Source organism: Alternaria rosae (assembly GCF_020736505.1).
Source record: "Alternaria rosae strain MPI-PUGE-AT-0040 chromosome Unknown BKA58scaffold_7, whole genome shotgun sequence".
Taxonomy (NCBI): Eukaryota; Fungi; Ascomycota; class Dothideomycetes; order Pleosporales; family Pleosporaceae; genus Alternaria; species Alternaria rosae.
In genome coordinates this window covers 1817642-1834925 of record NW_025763576.1, presented here as the reverse complement: position 1 = coordinate 1834925, position 17284 = coordinate 1817642, and the positions used below count along the sequence as shown (strand labels likewise).

At 52.4% G+C, this 17284-nt stretch overlaps 5 protein-coding genes across 5 annotated transcripts; 4 read left to right on the top strand and 1 right to left on the bottom strand.

The window, feature by feature from the left end:
* The first annotated feature begins 121 nt into the window (after nucleotides 1–121).
* Nucleotides 122–1550, top strand: BKA58DRAFT_388979 (2-nitropropane dioxygenase). The gene has a single exon (XM_046170704.1). It carries the CDS (start codon nucleotides 363–365, stop codon nucleotides 1410–1412), a length of 1050 nt encoding a protein of 349 aa, XP_046023636.1. The 5' UTR covers nucleotides 122–362; the 3' UTR covers nucleotides 1413–1550.
* Nucleotides 1551–1720: 170 nt separating this feature from the next.
* BKA58DRAFT_215385 (kinase-like domain-containing protein) lies at nucleotides 1721–4931 on the top strand. Its single transcript, XM_046166144.1, has 5 exons — nucleotides 1721–2036; nucleotides 2138–2169; nucleotides 2241–2358; nucleotides 2406–3456; nucleotides 3503–4931. The coding sequence occupies exons 1-5, from the start codon at nucleotides 1986–1988 to the stop codon at nucleotides 4687–4689; spliced, it is 2439 nt and encodes an 812-aa protein (XP_046023635.1). The 5' UTR covers nucleotides 1721–1985; the 3' UTR covers nucleotides 4690–4931.
* A 2993-nt stretch (nucleotides 4932–7924) lies between these two features.
* On the top strand, nucleotides 7925–10339 carry BKA58DRAFT_364756 (amino-acid permease inda1). The gene is made up of 2 exons (XM_046168856.1): nucleotides 7925–8442; nucleotides 8496–10339. Exons 1-2 carry the CDS (start codon nucleotides 8151–8153, stop codon nucleotides 9983–9985), a joined length of 1782 nt encoding a protein of 593 aa, XP_046023634.1. The 5' UTR covers nucleotides 7925–8150; the 3' UTR covers nucleotides 9986–10339.
* Nucleotides 10340–10956: 617 nt separating this feature from the next.
* Nucleotides 10957–12637, bottom strand: BKA58DRAFT_388974 (NADP-dependent oxidoreductase domain-containing protein). Its single transcript, XM_046170703.1, has 3 exons — nucleotides 12314–12637; nucleotides 11669–12224; nucleotides 10957–11616 (listed from the first exon to the last, which is right to left on the bottom strand). The coding sequence occupies exons 2-3, from the start codon at nucleotides 12188–12190 to the stop codon at nucleotides 11281–11283; spliced, it is 858 nt and encodes a 285-aa protein (XP_046023633.1). The 5' UTR covers nucleotides 12191–12224; nucleotides 12314–12637; the 3' UTR covers nucleotides 10957–11280.
* A 2262-nt stretch (nucleotides 12638–14899) lies between these two features.
* Nucleotides 14900–17249, top strand: BKA58DRAFT_388960 (uncharacterized protein). Its single transcript, XM_046170702.1, has 5 exons — nucleotides 14900–15063; nucleotides 15120–15672; nucleotides 15870–15913; nucleotides 15964–16096; nucleotides 16148–17249. The coding sequence occupies exons 1-5, from the start codon at nucleotides 15008–15010 to the stop codon at nucleotides 17213–17215; spliced, it is 1854 nt and encodes a 617-aa protein (XP_046023632.1). The 5' UTR covers nucleotides 14900–15007; the 3' UTR covers nucleotides 17216–17249.
* Nucleotides 17250–17284: the final 35 nt, after the last annotated feature.

Genomic DNA, 17284 nt, shown 5'->3' with positions numbered 1-17284 from the left:
TCCGACATTCATATTATCGTGCTCTCCAGCAGAACATTTCCCATACCATGACTATTGTGACTACCAAATATGCATGTTCATTCCGTCTACGGCGGGCGAATCTCGGCAATGGCCACGATGTATCGAGTCGAGCTAAGATGCCTCGGCTTATGCACCCACGTTTTCCCCGCAAAACCCCTGGCAGTCGATGGCAGCAGGCACGGCCGCTATTTAGCATCCACATTCCCATACTCACCATGCGGTTACATATAGCTTCATTGTTGCCAGAAGCACACTACTCAGACCGAACTTGGCGTTATCCGACGTGACCTACCCCATCTACTTGCATTCATCAACCGCACGTCACTACAGCCTACGCCATCATGTCACCGCCGGCACTGCAGACGCCGCTTTCGAAGTTGCTGGGCATCCAGTATCCGATTATCCTCGCCGGCATGGCGCGCACCTCTGGTGGCCCCCTCGCGGCTGCCGTGTCAAACGCTGGTGGCTTAGGTGTAATTGGTGGTCTCGGATACACGCCGGAACAGCTCCAATCGATCATTGACGACCTCAAGTCAAACCTCCGAGACAAGAGCCTGCCCTTCGGTGTCGATCTCGCACTCCCACAAGTCGGCGGCAGCGCACGCAAGACGAACCATGACTACACGCATGGACAGCTCGACGATCTTATCGAAGTCACAATCAAGAATGGCGCAAAGCTGTTTGTTAGCGCTGTTGGTGTACCGCCCGAGCGGACGATCAAGAGGCTTCACGAAGCAGGCATTTTGATCATGAACATGGTCGGACACCCCAAGCACGCGAAAAAGGCACTAGATGCAGGTGTGGATATCGTATGCGCCCAGGGTGGAGAAGGCGGAGGACACACCGGCGACATTGCGAACAGCATCCTAATACCATCCGTCGTGGACGTCGCGCGCAAATACAAGAGCCCGCTCACCGGCCAGCCAGCCATTGTAGTGGCCGCGGGAGGCATCTACAATGGCCGCAGCCTGGCAAGCAGCTTGATGCAAGGCGCACAGGGCGTATGGGTTGGCACGCGATTCGTGGCATCAACTGAAGCTGGCTGCTCGCAAATGCACAAAGAGAACGTGGTCACCGCCGACTTCACAGACACCGGCCGGACACTCGTTGTCAGTGGCCGACCGTTGCGTGTCAGGTACAACGACTACATCAAAGAATGGCACGAGCGCGAGGACGAGATCAAGAAGCTGACGGAGGCGGGTATTGTGCCGCTGGCGAAGGACATGGACGATGGAAAGGACGTGGATATCCCGTTCCTGATGGGCCAGGTTGCGGGGGTTATCGGCGATATCAAGCCTGCAAAGGAGATTGTGGACGAGATGGTGCAAGAGGCGATCGACATGCTGAAGCTAGGCCAGACGTACATTGGAGGGCCGAGTAGTAAACTGTAGGTAATAATTGTAGATTTATTTGTATTTTGATAATGGTGCCTCGCATCTCGGTCCCTGTGTTGATGTGTAACACAACGTTGGAAGAAGCGCATACATGCATCCGGCTCTTGGTCGAAGAACACATTGCACAAACGTTATTGACTTGTACATTCGAGACGAGAAACATGTCCATGGCCATGTCGCGTCGCATTGTGCTGGTGGTGCCTGCGCCTTCCCAGAGCAGTGGCATGTGGATGATCTGCGACCAGGATCGCGCTCCCCGAATCCATGGCAGCACCGCAAGCTCAGGAGAGATCTGACGGCATGCCCAGTCCCCTTCCGCCTGGGAGTATTCACAATTAATATACACTTCTTCGCACTTCCGGTCGGCCCAAAGCTAGTATTATTATCCTCGCACATCTCGAACGCCCTAGGCCCCTGGCGTTTGCGGCCTTCTCCACTTTCGCTGCCACCAGGGCCTGTACGGGAGCCGTCTCTCTCTTCCGCGGCGCTCGCTCGCCAGTCCGAACTCCTGCAACCCATAGATGACGCTGGTTGCGCAGGCGACACCACGGAGCAGCGGCGCATCATTCCATGCAGTCAAATCTCAGAGCCCAGGCTGAGATTCAGGCCCAGAGGAAGAAGGTAGGCCCCGTCCCGCTGCCGTCCAACGACGCTCGTGCGCCGCAACAAGCAATTCCCCCAGGCGCATGTTTGCAATACGCATGCTGAGACTGAAATTATAGCAGCTCGCGAATTCGTACAAACAGTTGCTCGAGTAAGTTCGTTCTTTGCTTTTGCGCGCCGGCTGCGTGTTTCACCGGGTCCAATTTGCTGACGCAGGAACAGTGAGTTCGCCGCGACTGATCTTAAGACGGTCGGCAACTATACACTGGGGAAACTTATAGGCAAGGGCAGTTTTGGCAAGGTTTACTTGGCGTCGCACAAACTCAGCAATGGCTCAAAGGTACCACCAGCAGGACTGTTACGGGGAACCACGCTGATCGCAAGCAGGTCGTGCTCAAGAGCGCGAAGAAGGACGACGCCAACCTCGCGCGCGAGATCCATCACCACCGCCAATTTACGCACCCACACATAGCCCGCCTGTACGAGGTCATAGTCACCGAGAACCTAGTATGGCTCGTACTCGAGTACTGTCAGGGCGATGAACTCTACAACTACCTACTGGCCAAGGGCGCCCTCGAGCCCGCCAGAGTTCAGCGCATCTTCACCCAACTCGTCGGCGCCGTCACCTACGTCCACAACAAGTCTTGCGTCCATCGCGACCTCAAACTCGAGAACATACTGTTGGACAAGCACGGAGATGTCAAGTTGGTCGACTTTGGTTTCACGCGCGAGTACGAGGGCAAGTCCAACTACCTGCAGACATGGTGCGGAACAATCTGCTACAGCGCGCCGGAGATGCTCAAGGGCGAAAAGTACGCAGGCGAAAAGGTGGATGTTTGGAGTTTGGGCATCATTCTTTACGCGCTTCTTGTGGGCGAGCTACCTTTTGACGACGACGACGAAATGGTCACGAAGAACAAGATACTGAAGGAGGACCCCAAATATCCGGAGCACTTCCCGCAGCAAGCAAAGGAGTTATGTCAGTCGCTACTATCCAAACGGCCGATCTTGCGACCTACACTGGCAGACATACTACAGAACCCTTGGTTATCGGAACATGCGCCCCGCCAGCAGGAGATCTTGAAACTCCAACAGCCGGCGCCTTTCTCGACCGAGCTGGAGAAGGAGGTCTTACACCGCATGCGCGCTGCCGGGGTGGACATTGACATGGTGATTGAGAACGTGCTAGCCCAAAGATGCGACTCGTTAGCTGGTTGGTGGGCACTGCTGCTCGAAAAAGAGGAACGCAAGGCAAAGAGGCGAGAACGCAAGCGCAAAGAGAAAGAAGCAGAGGCTAAGAGCCTCCGGCGACTGAGCGCTGCAAGTAGTCGACTTGACAAACTTGCGCCTACCATAAGAGAGTCTGACGAAGAAGGCATACACTCTCCTTCTACGCCTAAGAGTCGCGGCAGGACCACAAATCGAAGCAGCTTACATGGTGAGTATCACGGCGGACGTCAGGAAACCCTTCTAACTTGAGACAGGTGCTCCCGAGCTACCAAAGTTGCCAGAGCTAATCACCTCCCCCAATCTCACAGTCGACGATAAGCCACTGCCTCCAATCGATACCCGTCGGGGTCGCAAGTCCCATTCTTCCTCACGCCCGCCACCACCAGCGAAGGATCTCGACAGACGGCGTTCACGCAGCAGCATGCTACAGGTCGTATCCACCAACCCAGATCTTCTTTCTCCCAACGGTTTCGTGCCCAAGCGACGCCGGAAACAGCCCTTCATCAATCACCTTTTGACACTCCGGAATTGGATAAAAGAGACGTCAAAACGAGCGCGATCGCCGGGTTCCAAAGCTAGCAGTGGACAGTCCCCAAAGATACCTCCAAGCAAATCTTCGGATTCAACACGAAGACAGAGTACAGCGAATCGATCGTCTGTACACACGAATCCCAGGTCTCCGCCCACACCACAAATGGCTGGCCCGCGGCCCCGAGGCTCAACACACGGCTCAGGCTCCATGAGAAGGCTCTCAGCATCGCCCGCTCCACTAACACCACGATCCTCATATCGTCGCTCGTCTGGCGGTCTCCGCGGTCGAAAATCCACTTCGTCATCTGTATCCTCGATCCGCAGCATGCCACACCACCACCACTCGCACTCGAAAGCCTCATCCACATCCTCCGCCTCTCTCGTTTCTCCCGCCGTTTCCACAAGCGGCCACTCACACAAACCCTCCAAATCCCCCCACAACAGCATCAAGGTCCTCCCCGCCACCCCCACCTCCTCAAGCTTCCCATCCAACATCCGCCTTGTACGTTCTGGCTTCCCACCCGGTCTCAACGAATCCAGCGCCGCTTTCGGAAACGGAAACAGCATTCCCCCGCAGTCTCCCGGTCTTGTCTTCGCAAAGAGGAGGAAGAGCCCTTTCAAAGGTCCCATGCTTAATGTTAATACTGGAGGCTTGAACGGCAGCTCGGCAAATGGTAGTGGTGGCTGGAGGAGTAGAAGCGGAGAAGGTGGTATGGGGAGTCGGGGAACGAGTGTACAAGGCCGCAGGAGTGGAGAAATCTTAGGCATCACAGAGGAAGATGAGGAAGAAGACGAGGAGGTCGAAGAGGTGGATACCTTTGGTGGGAAGTTGGGTGAGGGCGAGTTCATTGAGGAGGAAACGCCTGGGCCGTTGACTCCGCCCAAGGAGAAGTTCAAAGAGAAGGCCTGATGATTTGGAAAATTGGCGCGAGATGGAAGAGGAGGTTTGAGGTTATTTTGTTGAGAATGTGGGGGTTGGCCGCTTATTTTGGCCTATTGTGGACTGTAGTTGTTGTTCTTGATGCGTCGTTGCTGTTCACTTTCTTTCGCTTCTTGCATTCATCTTCATGCTCTCGCGCTTTAACGGCATACATTCGCGGCGTTTATCCTTTTCATCGGATACCTACATATACATGCTTTTTCCTTTCTTTCATTCTAATCTTATCGACACGTATATACACTATGCACCATTTGCACCTCATGGCGCCTGTTAGTTGCGCCTATATTTCCATTACGCGTGTAGAGTGTATTGAACCCCTAGATGAGATTCTGCTCATCACAAAATCGACTTGAAGAGAACGGCAATATCGTTAGGATACGAAGTCAACGGGTCAACGTTAGTACTGCATATCGATCAGCGTAGACGCAATCTTGGGAACACAAGCATTCTCGACTAACCCGGTCCCAGGTCCCGATCAGCGAATGCATCATTCAGTTCAACGTCATGATGACAATATACCCCTGCACGATACGCCCTCGAAGCACCCGAAGTAACGAGAATCGATGACGCAGAACAACATTGCACAAAGACACGTGTATGCATATACGTATCCAAGTACAACAGCTGTATCAGTAGGGATCTACTTGCGCTCAACATAAGCCTTTGCGTTGCACATTGGCTTCGACGAGGCGGTGTGGTGGACATGCGGCATCGGAGGCGAGGTTGGATTGGGACAGTTGGTGTGACCTTGTGTGAAATCTGGCATTGTCAAAGTTCCGGTGGTGATCTTTGGTGCGGAAAAGTAACGGTGTTGCGGCTAAAACTTGTGTTGGTTAAAACGCGGCCAACATGTCGGAAGCGCTAGAATGGTCTAGTGGAGCTGTTTAGTGACATGCTCTTGTCTATAAGAGCTTCCTGGTCGATTCTAGTCTACTGAAACAGTCATGCGCACTATTCTCAGTGACATTGCGCCCAATGCGTGAGGTTTGCCATGTGATGCGCACGAGGCACAAGCCCAACAGCCGAGATGTGGGAGGTGGTGCAGGGGAAGGCAACGATACGGCAACGCTGTGTTACGTCAAACGCCGCAAGGGCCAGGAGGGAGTAAGTCCGAATTTGGCGCATTATCTTAGTACGGACATCCGAGAGGGGTGTTCAGGTTGAGGGAGAGGTAAGGGATTGCTGTGGTATCATGTCCTGGAAACGAATGCGGCATGCCCTCAACCAAGCAGTGCTCACAAAAGATGTCAGGGAGAATGGGGTGACAGATACGCCACCTTGGGAAGCTGCTTCCTCGGAAGATGCAAGGTCAGCCGGGAAGATCAGTCTGTGCATCAGTGCATAAACGGCGAGCGCCATCGCTGCACCGAAGAAGACTGGAGGAATTTCAAGCGAAGCCGATCCTGACGCGATTCTGCCTGCGAAACTGCGATCACGGCTTACATGTGTGTGTAGCGATAGTGAGAAATCTTCAACCGAGGCAGAGTCGGTGAAACAGGCAACAGTTGGTAGAGACTCTGGGGTGTTGCGATAATGTGATAGGTGCTGGTGGTGGCTTACCATGTGGGTTTGGGCGTTTTCTGACCCCACCAGTAATAAACGGTAGCCGTAACGACACTGCGTCCTGGCCAGGGATTCTTGGCAAATGAGATTGCACATGTGAGGTTTACGAAGAGCCTGCCGGTGAAAGAAGGGACGGCTAATCGTCGATGAGGTAAGATATTCGACTATGCAGGCGAATGGGCAGAGTTACTTGACTGATACGGGAAATGGTACAAGGGTCCAGGTAGCACACATGTATATTGATTCGCAATGGGCCAGCGTGTGTTCTTACATGACGAGAGGATGCGGGGCGTACTGCTCGTGTACGTTCGCTGCAAGCCGAGCTAGTCGACAAGCATACTGCACACAATTCAAAGGAGATTGCGGCGCGGTGTTGGTACAATACCCAGTTCTCTCAAGATACCGATGGCCGAGAACCAAGCGATGGATAGGCGACATCTGTACCTGCATCGGATGAAGATGATGTTAAATTGAGAAGCATGAGAATGCTTGGTAGCCCCTGCATGTGGCAGGATGCGTTGATGGAGGGTCGTCAAGCGATATGGATCGGGAAGACGTGATATGATTTACCCGTCTTTACCGACGCGTTCATCGAGCAAGTATCGACACGGCTGCGCGTAATGGGTACACATAATAGCGACAGGAAGCTATGTGCCGGGCTGGTTTGTTAGACGCAGGGTGGCCAAACATCCATGTCGAGCCATCGCTTCGCCGTTCTGACGGTTCTGACGGTAGAGGCTAGGACTTGCCGGGACATTAGTTTTGTGAATGTTCCAGGCCATAGGCGAGCTCATGATAGAGCATGAAGGGGCAACCTTGGAAGGCCTAAAGCAGCACGTTGGCCATGCGCCAATGCTGCGGCAGCGGGACGGGTCAACGGGTGTTGTGAGAGGTCGAGCCCGAGGTCGCGCCGGCTGTAGTCACGATCCAAGAGCTCGAGGCGTGAAGCAACACAGCAAGGAGCACCTAAAGGCTGCGATGGCGGTTATTGGAAGGTTGGTTGAAGACGTTTGACCGTGACGTGGGGTGAGTGGCATGTCTTGCGCGCACATGCCGCAAGAGTGCTGGTGGCTTGGAGATAAGGGCGGCCCGTGCAGCGTTGGACTTGGGGAAGGCACGCAAGCGCCACTGGGACTCGACACCGTGAGGTCGCCGTCGTTTGATAGCGCCGGCAGCCAGCGCCTAAAGACGTTACTGAGTCCGACACGCGAGACGCAAATCTGGAGAACTGTAGAATAGAGTCAAGTGACCGAGAGTGACATTACCGCCTGCAGCTTTGCGGGTTTTTGGGACGTTTGGAGTCATCGGTGTCTGCCGCGGCCAAGGATGGAGGCGGAAGGAGCGAACTCAGCGAAGAAGGAGCGAATGTGCAACATTTCTCCGGTCCACGGGGATACCAGTCCCCTCACCATGCTCCTTACAGGCTCCTTGCAAACCGTAAAGGTAATTGCTAGTCGACATCTCACTAACAATCACATCACTATTGCACAGCTCTGCCCTTGGACAAGCTCTGCGTCTATTGATTCCATAGATGCGCCACGCTGCGATAACGTCTCCCACACCTAAGCCAAATCTAGCTGCACCCCGGCTACTGCACATCCTAGTCGATAGTCCCAACCCGGCACTCTGGAAAGGACACTGACCCTGGGCGCCTCAGTTCCGTGGATGCGCTCGCGCCTCAAGAATAGGCCTAAGCCCTGCCAGTCTGGTCGTCAGCACCGCACTCATATCCCGCCCCTGCGCCCATCGCACAGGAAAAAGCAGATTCCTCCAACGGCTGCACTGCAGCGACTCCGACCGACGTGCAGAACCGCTGCACTCTACACTCTTTATCGTCGCTTGTTATCGCGCCGTTGCGCTTATCCACCATGACGATAGACGACGACATGTACGGCACCGAGAAGAGTTTTGGAAGAGCCTCGCAAGGGTCCGACTACTATGGCGAATCATCACGGTACCAGGACGGTCTGGGGAGGAGGGTCATCGAGAGCTTCAAGCGGGACCCGAATTTCGCCATGACTATGACGCCAAAGGGAAGCATGGGGGCCGACGGGAACGTCTTCGATCCAGAAGCCGCGGCGGCGAACACGGCAAACTCACCACTTGCGCGGAGACTAAAAGGTCGCCATCTGCAAATGATAGCAATTGGAGGTTCCATAGGTATGGTTTGGCATGCGTCAATCAAGCGACGATCCGCAAACTGACTTTACCAGGTACCGGCCTATTCGTCGGCTCAGGGCAAGCGCTAGCAAATGGTGGTCCAGCATCGCTCGTCATCTGCTACTGCCTTGTAGGTATCATGTTGTACACCACCGTGCACGCACTGGGTGAGATGGCAGTACTCTTTCCCGTCGCTGGTTCCTTCTCGGCATACTCGACGCGCTTCCTGGACCCCGCATGGGGCTTTGCCATGGGTTGGAACTATGCCCTCCAATGGCTTGTCGTACTACCACTGGAAATCGTCGCTGCTACCTTTACAATCGAGTACTGGAACGGTGACAAGGTCAACAACAACGCTTGGGTGGCCGTCTTCTTGGTCTTGATCGTCGTCATCAATCTTTTCGGTATCAAAGGGTATGGTGAAGCCGAGTTCGTCTTTGCTATCATCAAGATCACAGCAGTCATTGGCTTCATTATCCTGGGAATCATTATCAACATAGGCGGAGGTCCAGATGGAGGCTACATTGGCGGCATGTATTGGCGCGATCCAGGCCCATTCAACAACGGCTTCAAGGGTCTCTGCAGCGTCTTTGTCAACGCCGCGTTTGCCTTTTCAGGAACTGAGCTCGTCGGTCTTGCCGCAGCGGAAACAGCCAATCCACGCAAGTCCCTTCCTACCGCTGTTAAGCAGGTCTTTTGGCGTATCTCGCTGTTCTACATCGTCTCCCTGACTATCGTCGGATTGCTGGTTCCCTACAACGACGCGCGTCTGCTCCAAGACAAGAACTCTGCCGATGCTGTCGCCTCACCCTTCGTCATCGCTATCCAGAACGCGGGTATTCAGGGGCTGCCGTCTGTTTTCAATGCCGTTATCATGATTGCTGTTCTGTCAGTCGGCAACTCTTCCATCTACGGTTCCTCGCGCACGCTCGCTGCACTTGCTGAGCAACATCAAGCTCCCAGGATCTTCGCCTACATCGACCGCCAGGGTCGCCCTCTCGTTTCCATTGCTTTTGCTTCCTCCCTCGGTCTCCTCGCTTTCCTTGCCGGCGCAGATCGTAAGCTACAAGACGCCGCCTTTAACTGGCTGCTTGCACTGTCTGCTCTCTCAGCGGTCTTCACCTGGCTGTCCATCTGCCTAGCTCATATCCGCTTCCGTCAAGGGTGGAAGGTGCAAGGACACAGCCTGGACGAGCTCGCCTTCCGCTCTCAACCTGGTCTCATCGGATCCTACGTCGGCCTCATTCTCAACATCCTCGTTCTCATTGCACAGTTCTACGTATCCGTCGCTCCAATCGACATGGACGTGCTTACAACATCACAACGTCTCCAGCGTTTCTTCAGCGTCTACCTTGCGCTACCAGTTACCCTTGCCTTTTACTTCCCCTACAAGTTCTGGTTCCGCACCTCGGTCGTGCGTTCGCATAATATGGATCTCGTCACCGGCATCCGCGAGCTCAACATCCAGGCACTGATAGAAGAGGAGCGCGAGGAGAAGAGGAAGTGGCCAAGGTGGAAGAAGGTGTACAAGTTCTTTTGCTGATAGACGCCCTACGACAACATTCCCTTTTTTCCTGTTCTTTTAGCGATGGCGCTACACGTTCTTCTTTTCGCGGTGCTCCTTTGTGATACCAGGCGGCATGCTATCTAGCATTGCGCAGCCTTGCGATTTGTATTCTCTTTCTTCCTGTATGTTTACTGCTGGTTAGTATTAATAGACACAGCATAGTGTCTGCATGCATCTGTAGGATTGCAAGAATAGAAGATGAGCTTAACACCCAGAGTGTGAAGATAGACAGTGCCTCCTAGGTTGCAAGCAGAACAAGCATGAAATTTTGGGGTATTGCAACATTACTTACCCCACCCTCGGCGTTCTGAGGTTTCGAAGCCTGAAGAACCCCACCGTCTCAATCAGAACCCCCACCACCCCACTAGGAGCGACCGACACGTTTTGCACCCTCGTGCCTTCTTCACGCCACGGTTCCGACTGCCGCGCACGTCACATGCAGTCCTAGATTATAAATTCTGTTAAACTCGAACTTTCATCGGTTTTGTAGTGTACGTTGTAAAACATTTCACTTCTCGCTTGCCCCCGCTAATAACCATTCCAGGTAGCGGTTATCACTCCGGATTCTGATTTTAAATCAGTGTCTTCCGGCAACCCCGGTTCGATTCCGGGCAAGACCTTTCTTTTTGTTTCCACTATGTCCTTTTGCTAGTGGGAGGTCCAAGAGGTATAGTGGAGGTTCTGGGGACGTTTTAGAGAGATGGTGTGGTGGAGAGGGTTTTTTTAGCGTCTCATGGGCTTCTGGGGTGAGAACCGCAAGTTAATGCGACTACCTCCATTGCACCATAGTCTGGACACTCCGGGATGGCGTGTTGGACAACATGAAACGTGGTCACACCCTATATATGGCCAGGGAGAAACAACTGCCTTCGAGAGTATACACAATTACGCTTCACGCAGTGTAAATACGACTGTATTCACCATTGAAGTTAACCCCCGCAAGAGAGGGTCTCTCACATGTGAGCATCCAGTCAAAATGTAGTTGCTTGTATCTGCATTCAGGCGATGCGTAGGTAGGTGATCTAGCTACAGGACACAGCATCCAAGTGAATCAACTATGGGCGAGAGGCTATGCTCGCTTGCTAATCCAGTCTAGAAACTGTACACTGAACCGAGGACCAGGCATGAAATACGTGGGCGCCCGGTTCCTGTAGGCTTCCTCCAACATTGTACGCATAGAATTGATCCCAGCTGCGGATGCGTTCGCCATGTTCCTTGACCGATTGTTCATCTACACGCCTGTTAACGATGTGTGAGGCAAGAAACGCAGCTTAAGCATTGGTTACGGCCTGCACAATAGCGCCCTTGGCTCCTTGATCTAGACCGTCCAGCTTAGCCATATCCTCCTTGTCAAGCTCGAAACCGTAGATGTCGGCATTGCCAACAATGCGGGATGGTGTGTCGCTCTTGGGAAGAGGAACATAGCCCTTTTGCAGACTCCATCGGATGAGAACCTGGTTTGGCTCCTTGTTGTGCTTCTTAGCGATGCTGGCGAGCGTCGCGTCGTTGGCTTTCTCGTTGCGGACGATCGGGCAGTAGGCTTCGACGACGATGTTCTTGGACTTGCAATACTCGACGACCTCGCGCTGTTGACACCATGGGTGAAGCTAAACGTATCTGTCAGTTCGGTTGCGCAATCAAGTGAGAGGTTTGACAAACCTCAATTTGGTTGACAGCAGGTAGGCTGGCCTTGCTATCGATGGAGGCGAGCTCATCGATGTGCTGAATGCCGTAGTTGCTGACACCAATGTCGCGCACGATGCCCTTCTCCTGCGCCTGCTTCAGCGCAAGCCACATCAACTTCCTCGCCTCCTTGCCTCCGTTGGGGCTGTGGATGAGGAACAGGTCTGCGTAGCCGTCCTTTCCAGCAAGCTTCTCAACGCTCTCGGCGACCTTCTTGTATGTAGACTCGACGTCCTCTCCAGGGCTCAAAATCTTGGATGTGATGTAAACATCTTCCCGAGGAAGCCCGCTTTCCTTCAGCGCTTGGCCAACTTGCTCTTCGTTCGCGTAGTACTGGGCTGTGTCGATGTGACGGTATCCTGCCTCGAAGGCCTTCTTACATGAAGCAACGCACACATCCTTTGGAGATAGGTAGACTCCGAAGCCGATCTGTGGAATCTTGTACTGCGAGTTCGGCAGACTCAGAGTCGAATTGATGCTGAGAGTTTTCGCTGACATGGTGGATAGCGGGGGTAGCGATGAATGGAGAATACTTGAGTGAAGTTGTCAGCAAAGGACGAACGCTGATGTGCCAAAGAGCAGAGTGCGATGAGCGGAAGAATTGAGAAGGCAGGAGCATACCAGGTTGTTGAGAGGAATGAAGTTGCCATTAAACCTCCCTTAGGTAGCTCTAGACGCATACTACAGTCGCTCCTGCAGTCGTGATGTCACTGCTTGCAGGTCCATAGTTCGAGAGTGGGTCCGAATACGCTCTGGGCTTGGGAGGAGACAGCATAGGCGAGAAGCTGGCATGCCTCTTATACAATGACCAGTCGCGCAATAAGTATCAAATGGTGCGGGAGCGCGTATGTCCAAAGTCGAAAAATAGTTTGACGCGTCTTCGTTGCGCGACCGTGACAGGCGCAGCTCACGCTAAGATCTGCGACCCCCATAAATCACCGGCCCCCCTCCACAGCCGTCCGCGTGCTTCGAGATTCATACCATGTTTTCTCACCATCCAACGTGTGTCGCAACACATCCTACCGTACCCGACGGTGATGGTAATGTACCAAATTTGCTCATAGTCTAGACGCCTCACTTATCTTTCTTCACTCCAGCCAGCGAAATATATATAACTCGCGATCCCTTTCTCCTGAACACTATCACGTTGTGCATCGCGAAGACCAGAAGACTTGAGTCTTGCCAACACACGATGCAAAGCTCCGAGAATCGGTCATGTACGACATTGCACACTGCATGATTCTTTGTCATTGGTTCTCGCCGTCAGATGGAACATGTCGGTACCCCGCCATCCTTGTGTTAAAAATTTCGCATTGGTATACCCATCGACGTGCGATGCCATACAGCAGCTCGGAAAGTGACACGAAGTGGTCACGATCAGGACTCATACAGCCTCACAGTCCCTGAGGACGCTACACAGTATACACAAACACTTTGAGAGAACAAAACGAGTGGTTGTTTTTCTCCGTCGAAAGCATTGTACCGCTCTCGGAGATCAAGCGGTGAGACTTTCTCCATAAGAGACAGAGGCTCTTCTGTACACGAAAAAACTCGATTATGTAGTCGTATTCTGCAGCCGTATTGATGTCCTAAGAGGCGACTAGGAAATCATCAGAATAGTCACGACAAACTGCGTCAATGGCTGTTCAACCAAGGCCGATGAGACGGTATGCGTCCTCCTCGATTGTGATCTGAGCGGCATTCTTATATCCATATATTAGGTCTCACATTCCACCTATCCAAGCCCTTGTATGTTCGAGACGAAAAGAGTCGACGAATAGCGACCTATTCCACTCACACCAGTACAGGCCAAGAAGAAACACGTCTATATATGGCATTGCGTGAGTGGACGCCTCAGAAGATTCTCCGCGACCCAGACCTGACTCTATAGTGTCAATGCGGGAAGTCAAGCATACCTATTTCGTGCGCCGGCTGCCCGGGGTGTGGTTATGGAAGATGTGCATACTGCACGACAACACGGGTCCAGGTTCGAGCATCTGCCACTGGGTCTCACTCCTGTGTTGGGGGTCGTTTGGCCCGTTCGAGACGAGGTCTATCCTCATCAACTTTGGGTAGCAGTACAACGTCCCAGTCTACTACGTATGATAGTCAACCCAAGCCTGCAATGTCGGGTATGGACATACGACAACGGAGCCAACAAGCGTTGGACACGATATCTGTTGATGACAGTACCGTGGTTCTGCAACAGGGCGTGCCGGGTGCCAGATCTTGGGAGGAGAAACCGGTGAGTTAACACACGATTACCAGGTCTCCTCCATGTGGCATCACTTGGCATACCTTCCTAACGCGTGTATAGCTTTGATACGACAGCCTCTTGAGTTAGTGAAAAGACAGCAGAGCAATTCTGTTGTCATCGACTACAAATATCTTCAAAATGAAACAACAGTTTCAGCCCTACTCTGAACTTCTCTCTCAAATTCTAACCTGATGACTTACAACGCTTGCTATGGAGCACGACCGCGTCCAGAACGACAGTTATGAGTTGGCACGTATCATTATCTCATTTCCTAATGTGGCTGGCTATGATATGCCCAGTGCTTTAGCCTCGGATTACCCAACTACCAAAGTGCCGCTCATCGGTACGCACTCTCGTTGCGACCGTCTATCTCTAACATATGATTCGCAAGGCAATCTGCAGCATTCGAGGGTGCTGGCGAAGTCCAAATGCCCAACGTCCTCCACGCAGTGAGATTCGGCTATCGCCGGAGCCCAACGCCACTGATCGCACCACAACGCCGCTCCTCGCTGGCCCTGTGTCACACAAGACTAGGCTCATGGAGATTGATTCTGGAGGGTAGTCTCCTGGATTTCAGTGCTTTTCATCCCGTTCAGGATTTGCCTTGTCGGCAGAAGTCGGAGGCTAATATCAAATGTAGCGCGCCGGCTCTAAGATAGGGAGGATAACCACTCACGCACTTTGGAAAGTAGGCAAGATGAAAGCCTCACAAAAGCCTCGTGGTGCAACACGACCCGTAGCCAGCTACGTGTTCAAATCCAACACCGTAACATGCTTGCCCATGCGCTCATACAGCGCCGTGTGACCATGAGACAGCAAAGGGGATTGTCATGACCCTTGACAGCTGAGATGCGATGCCGATATCGCGTAATACATCGCGCTCTCAATTCCGCAGCTTTGAGCGCTTGTATATATTCATACTGGCCGCCGAGCATTTCCTCACAGAGCTCGGAAACTGACTTCGCTCTTCACCTTTTGCGGAAAATTCGGTGTGTCGAAGAAAATGCCAGTCGTGCATCTTGGCATACGCATCACCCTTTTAACGCGATTCTTCCCAGATGATACATGACCAGGGTTCAGACGAGCATGTTGCTCCAAGCAGCGCCCCCTGCAGGTATGTATCTCCACATTCTAACCGAGTGAATTTACTAAGTTAGGATGGAATGCTAGCCCCCCAGACAAGACTGCTACAAGGGGCCGATTCTCATTCGTCCCGCTTGCGAAGCAGTGGAGTGACTTGTATGATGACGCTCCAATTCCAGACGAGGATCTTTCATATATGGAGGAGTTACGACTTTTGCCCTTGGAACCCAAACGCGGATGTGTTGAGCTTTTTGTGCGCGCCTATGATGACGACTCCATCCCACCAAAACTAGAGACAATAATCCGTCTCTACGGAAGTATCGAGAGGACCGACCTTGACGAGCAGACCAAGGGGACGATCTGGCTGGACGATAGAACTTCTAGTGCATATCCCCTGGCTTCGTCTGCATTGTCTCCTGCTCAAAGGCCTTACCATCACGGAGCAACTCCTCACTTAGATCCACATACGCCGGATAGTCATTGTCACAGCGCACTCGACAATAACCCTGCTGCGGGCACCACTCCAGGCATTCCAAAGGACGCTTCTACAGAAAGCGCTTCAGCACGATACTCTCCTACTTCAAGACGTCCCAACGTACCATTGACAGCGAAGATGCTATACACGCTACTTCGAGAAGAGGTAATCATTATTCGATCTTTCCGAGACTTTTGGCTTCCATATGCGGGCATTAGGATATGCAGAAAAGCCATGTTCTCTTTGTGTCACCAACTTCGGCAATTTGGTATTTCATTGGTACCCAGAGAGGAGCCCCAGTTTATCGCGCTTATGTATATGCTGCTCACACCCGAATTACCGTAACTGACCAGTTAAATTAGAGATTCAAGCATAAAATTTTACCAGATTCGGACCGGCGTTTGATGTGAGTATTCGCACCCAATCTAGATCACGTCAACTAATTCTGCCATACAGCTTCATACTCGACCCGGATGGCTATGACTTTGTAGCGCTGACAGAGACTGTACCGCATCATCAGTATAAAGCACTCAAGGATATCATCACTAAATACCATGCTTTCCGTCCTTCAATGGGAGTCGGCCTTTCTGTGAGATATATCAACAGCGATCTGATTGCTGATGTGCTAATAAGTATGAAGACCAGTGGTATGCCTAGTTACCAGCTTGACTTTCACCTGCCCTTCTTTGCGATGCGAACGAATAAGCTCCACACACAACGAAAGAACATCAAGCCGCATCGAGAGTGGATAAATCTATCATTTCTGGCTCATCTTCTACCAGAACCAACTAAGCCCGGTGATCTGGGTCTTTACCCTGCGCAGATCTCTCTTACTATCTGTGGTACTAGTGTCAGGCAGTACGTCGGATATGGATTCGAGGATGCCGGATTTGATCCAGACCGGCAATTTGGTGACGGAGAGTTCTCACTCCAAGGATTCCATGCTGACCAGATGACCCGAGGAAAGCAAGACGCAAATCTTCCAATTTGGGATCCAAGGGAATACTTTCTCCTGAACTTGAGGCATCGAGTTGGACAGATATGCGAGGAGTGGGAGAGAGTTGTGCACGACTTTGAGGAAGCTTTGAAAGCGCGTGCCTCGCATCCCTTGAAGTTGCATGATCGTATGCTCGAAGTCTTTGGGGCTTTGTTGCCGGTTCTTGAGGACACAATAGAGATGTGGCATGACTTTCTTGGGGCAAACGGGGACCATGGCTACTTTTCCAATTCCACCCCAAAGTCTGATGCCTCACATTTTGGAAATATGCTTCACAGCATCGACAAGGAATTCTTGAAGTTGACAAAATACTACAGGGCCCTGTCGCGCATGCAGAATCAGTGCGAGAAGTCAGAAACGTCTCTCGGAGCGCGAATGATGCAGCAGAACAACTACATCGCAGTTCTCATGGTCCAGTACATTGGCCCACTTAGCCTTGTCACATCTTTCTTTGCGATCGAAGAGCCTGTCGTTAAGTTCGAGCGCAATCTGGTTTCTTTCTTGGGGTTGAATTTTATTCTCATAGTGTTGGTTCATCTTGTGCGATTGGTCGTGGAAGGACACATGTACCGGCCCAATTGGTGGGACACTATCGCGATAAGGGTGAAGAAGACGTCAAAGGATGATAGTGCCATCATCAAGAAGAATGCAACGGGCGACACCGTGGTACAGCGCAGGCGGACTTATTCTTGGTTCAAGAAGACGAAGTAGTCAAAGCAACATTGATAGAATTGTTCAAGAGATCGAAGATTGTTCGACTATTGCATTGATATTGTGACT

Bases quoted from the DNA above. Each gene is read 5' to 3' on its own strand.
- BKA58DRAFT_388979 (XM_046170704.1), top strand. From the start codon at position 363: ATGTCACCGCCGGCACTGCAGACGCCGCTTTCGAAGTTGCTGGGCATC.
- BKA58DRAFT_215385 (XM_046166144.1), top strand. From the start codon at position 1,986: ATGCAGTCAAATCTCAGAGCCCAGGCTGAGATTCAGGCCCAGAGGAAG. The intron at 2,037-2,137 runs GTAGGCCCCGTC...CTGAAATTATAG, and splicing joins TTCAGGCCCAGAGGAAGAAG to CAGCTCGCGAATTCGTACAA. The intron at 2,359-2,405 runs GTACCACCAGCA...GATCGCAAGCAG, and splicing joins AACTCAGCAATGGCTCAAAG to GTCGTGCTCAAGAGCGCGAA.
- BKA58DRAFT_364756 (XM_046168856.1), top strand. From the start codon at position 8,151: ATGACGATAGACGACGACATGTACGGCACCGAGAAGAGTTTTGGAAGA. The intron at 8,443-8,495 runs GTATGGTTTGGC...TGACTTTACCAG, and splicing joins AGCAATTGGAGGTTCCATAG to GTACCGGCCTATTCGTCGGC.
- BKA58DRAFT_388974 (XM_046170703.1), bottom strand. From the start codon at position 12,190: ATGTCAGCGAAAACTCTCAGCATCAATTCGACTCTGAGTCTGCCGAAC. The intron at 11,617-11,668 runs GTTTGTCAAACC...AGATACGTTTAG, and splicing joins CTGCTGTCAACCAAATTGAG to CTTCACCCATGGTGTCAACA.
- BKA58DRAFT_388960 (XM_046170702.1), top strand. From the start codon at position 15,008: ATGATACATGACCAGGGTTCAGACGAGCATGTTGCTCCAAGCAGCGCC. The intron at 15,673-15,869 runs GTAATCATTATT...CAGTTAAATTAG, and splicing joins ACACGCTACTTCGAGAAGAG to AGATTCAAGCATAAAATTTT. The intron at 15,914-15,963 runs GTGAGTATTCGC...TCTGCCATACAG, and splicing joins GATTCGGACCGGCGTTTGAT to CTTCATACTCGACCCGGATG.